At 34.2% G+C, this 3722-nt stretch overlaps 1 protein-coding gene across 1 annotated transcript in view; it reads left to right on the top strand.

Moving 5' to 3' along the window:
• The window catches only part of RpII215 (RNA polymerase II subunit RpII215), an 18355-nt gene extending 15301 nt beyond the window's left edge, over positions 1-3054 (top strand). The window contains exons 25-28 of the mRNA XM_014422441.3: positions 108-292; positions 1398-1516; positions 1622-1801; positions 1891-3054. Of these exons, the coding sequence (XP_014277927.1) occupies positions 108-292; positions 1398-1516; positions 1622-1801; positions 1891-2951 (1545 nt within the window). The 3' untranslated portion in view covers positions 2952-3054. The remainder of the gene's footprint in view (positions 1-107; positions 293-1397; positions 1517-1621; positions 1802-1890) is intronic.
• Positions 3055-3722: the final 668 nt, after the last annotated feature.

The raw sequence follows: 3722 nt of genomic DNA, 5'->3' as shown, positions 1-3722 counted from the left end.
TATATATATTTGTATACATAACCATTATACATATGACAGTATTTCTGTTCCATTGATGCTTCTGTGATGTATACTCTTAGTCTTAGTAAATTTTACATTTAATTCAGGTACTGGGAATCGAGGCTGTCCGAAAATCAGTGGAAAAAGAAATGAACAATGTATTGCAGTTCTACGGTTTGTATGTAAACTACCGACATTTGGCCTTGCTTTGTGACGTTATGACTGCCAAGGGTCATCTTATGGCTATCACTAGGCACGGAATTAACAGGCAGGACACTGGAGCTCTTATGAGGTATGTTTAATATAATTAAGAGAAGAGTTACCTATTATTTGTCATTTAAAGTCCATCTCACAAAATGAGAGAAATCGGTCTAACAAGAGAAGCTCAACTGTGAGTTGGGTAGCTTTCTCCCTTCAAAGGGGTTCCCTTCAGCTGTCCTTGGAGACAGCTTTCAGCACTAAACAAGTGGAGCCCCTTCAAAGAGAGAATGCCACCTGACCTACAGTTCTCGTGGTGTTGTTTGACTGATTTCTCTCATCTCATGGAACAAACTATAGATCTATTTGCATATTTTGTTACTACTTCTTCTGCTTACCCCTAGAGGTTCAAAAGAAAATTTAAGTTTGTGATATTCATGAAATTATCCCTAGGTTAATTTAGGTTTTAATCGATGATATAAATTTATTTAAGAATAACTCAGTCCATTCTTCATTCTCCTAAGATTTTGGAGACAATTTAACTCGTAACGACCAACTATTGTTACTTTTGATCTTTATTTCTCGATGCCCATAATTGTAACTGTGTTGTTATTTTTTATTCAGGAGATATTCCAAAAGACTGATGTAATGAAATAAAATTGGAATTCAATATCCTTTGTCCCATCTATCTGTAATAATGATTGATTCTCATCCTCTAATTTTAATATCACACACTCAACTATATTCTTTATAATGGTTAAATTTTGGATAAAAATTCTTGACTAGTAACAAAAATATTATTGAAATTACATTTAGAATTTTGGAATCATTCGGGTTGTAGAGCGTTTGGTTTTGGAAAATTATGTTTTGAGATTATTAAATGTTTAAAGTGGGAAGCTCAGCTTTTTTGTGTTTACTTGTTTAATAATTTCCAAATATAATGGCTTAGTATTATTGTATACTGGAATATTTTAGCCTGTTATTACTCCTTTAAAGTTTAGTTAACTTAAAACTTCCTTTTGTTTATGTATCATTACAATTCAGAATAACCAATATTAAACTATTTTAAAATTTAGTTTTCTATTTTAGAGACTAGATAATGACATTAGTTTAGCATGCATTATAGTAGCTTCTTACTAAATTTGTTTAACATAGATTGATTTTTATTTTTATTCAATTTTATTTATTTTTTCCATTAGATGTTCATTTGAAGAAACTGTGGATGTGCTCATGGACGCAGCATCCCATGCTGAGGTGGACCCCATGAGAGGAGTGTCAGAGAATATCATCATGGGCCAATTGCCGAGAATGGGAACTGGTATGTTTGTGTTTCTCTAACTAGTTTTATTAATTCAAAACAATAACCAATTAAATGCTGTTATAAACAAAAAAATTGTTTGTATAATTGAAAATATTTTTGTAGGTTGCTTTGACTTGTTGTTGGATGCTGAGAAATGTAAAGAAGGTATTGAAATCTCCATGACTGGAGGTGCTGATGGTGCCTACTTTGGAGGTGGTTCCACACCACAAACATCCCCATCGCGTACTCCTTGGTCTTCAGGTGCTACTCCGGCATCAGCTTCATCATGGTCTCCTGGTGGAGGTAAATAAAATTTAAAAAAATGATAATTTGAGAAATAAGAAAATCAAATTACCTTTGTATTAATTCATTCATTGTTTTCTTTGTTATAGGTTCTTCTGCTTGGAGCCATGACCAGCCCATGTTCTCACCTTCTACAGGTAGTGAGCCCAGCTTCTCTCCTTCATGGAGCCCTGCACATAGTGGATCATCTCCATCCTCATATATGTCATCTCCTGCCGGTGGAATGTCTCCCATTTATTCTCCGACTCCGATATTTGGCCCAAGCTCTCCATCAGCTACCCCTACTTCTCCAGTTTATGGACCAGCCTCTCCTCCTTCTTATTCCCCTACTACTCCTCAATACCTCCCAACATCTCCTTCTTATTCTCCAACTTCGCCTTCTTATTCACCAACTTCTCCCTCTTACTCTCCTACATCTCCGTCTTATTCTCCAACTTCTCCATCTTATTCCCCAACATCACCTTCATATTCACCTACATCTCCATCATATTCACCTACATCGCCATCATATTCCCCTACTTCACCATCTTATTCCCCTACTTCACCATCATATTCGCCTACTTCTCCTTCTTATTCTCCAACTTCGCCATCTTATTCCCCTACTTCACCATCATACTCACCAACATCGCCCTCTTACTCACCAAGTTCACCAAGCAATGCTGCATCTCCAACATATTCACCTACTTCTCCCTCTTATTCTCCTACTTCACCCCATTATTCCCCTACTTCTCCCTCATATTCCCCTACATCTCCCCAATATTCTCCAACTAGTCCCAGCTACAGCAGCTCTCCACATTATCACCCTTCATCTCCTCATTACACTCCTACTTCTCCCAACTATTCACCTACTTCACCATCATATTCTCCATCATCACCATCTTATTCCCCATCATCTCCAAAACATTACTCACCTACTTCACCTACATATTCACCAACCTCCCCTGCTTATTCACCCCAATCAGCTACCAGCCCTCAGTATTCGCCCTCTAGCTCAAGATATTCTCCAAGTAGCCCAATCTATACTCCAACCCAGTCCCATTATTCACCTGCTTCAACAAATTATTCTCCAGGTTCTGGTTCTAATTATTCTCCAACATCTCCTACCTATTCACCTACATTCGGTGATACTAATGATCAACAGCAGCGATAAGTGTTAATTGTGTATATATTTTACTTAAAGATTTTCTTTTCACAAATGTATATTTCTTATATTTGGATTGACAATGACTCAATTATAAACATTATCATCCTCATGTTTGTTAAAGTTTATTGTTAATAGTTTTTTTTTCTTTTTTATTTAATCTGCACTTTCGTATATGGATTAGTGCTTTATTGGTTACTTGTATTTTTCATAGTTTTTAAGATTATTGTTAACTAGACAAGGTATATCAAAGATTGTTTGGTTTTTATTCCAATTAACTATGCATATTATTTTTATTTAAATGCATAGCATTTATTATCTTAGGTTTTATTATATATTGTGATATATTTTATGTATAAAAAAAGAATAAATTATTTAACCACGGTTTTTTTTTTTTTTTTCCTATTTCCTTCATAATAGTTTGTAACTCATTATTCAGGAGAAAGAGCTATGATAGTATTTATATAAGAAAAAGGTAGGCGGAGGTGCAGTGATTGAAATGAAGAACCAAAATAAAAAAATTGTAGGAGGATAATTTGGGTGGCGGTCAATGAAGGTATCAAAATAGTAAAAGAAAACTATTTATTGTAAACCAACGTTTAATCAATCTTACCCTTTACATACTTATTCATTAACTTCATATATACATGTATTCAATAACTTTATTTATATATGTATATATTTTTATATATTTATTTATAGGTATCAATGTATTTATACTTGTATATAACATCTTATACATGTACTTCCTTATTTATTGCATATATTTATCTACTGTAA

Source organism: Halyomorpha halys, unplaced genomic scaffold (genome assembly GCF_000696795.3).
Source record: "Halyomorpha halys isolate HHAL.00 unplaced genomic scaffold, Hhal_1.1 Scaffold373.1, whole genome shotgun sequence".
NCBI lineage: Eukaryota > Metazoa > Arthropoda > Insecta > Hemiptera > Pentatomidae > Halyomorpha > Halyomorpha halys.
Note: the sequence above shows the minus strand (reverse complement) of the source record. Positions and strands in the feature narration are given on the sequence as shown.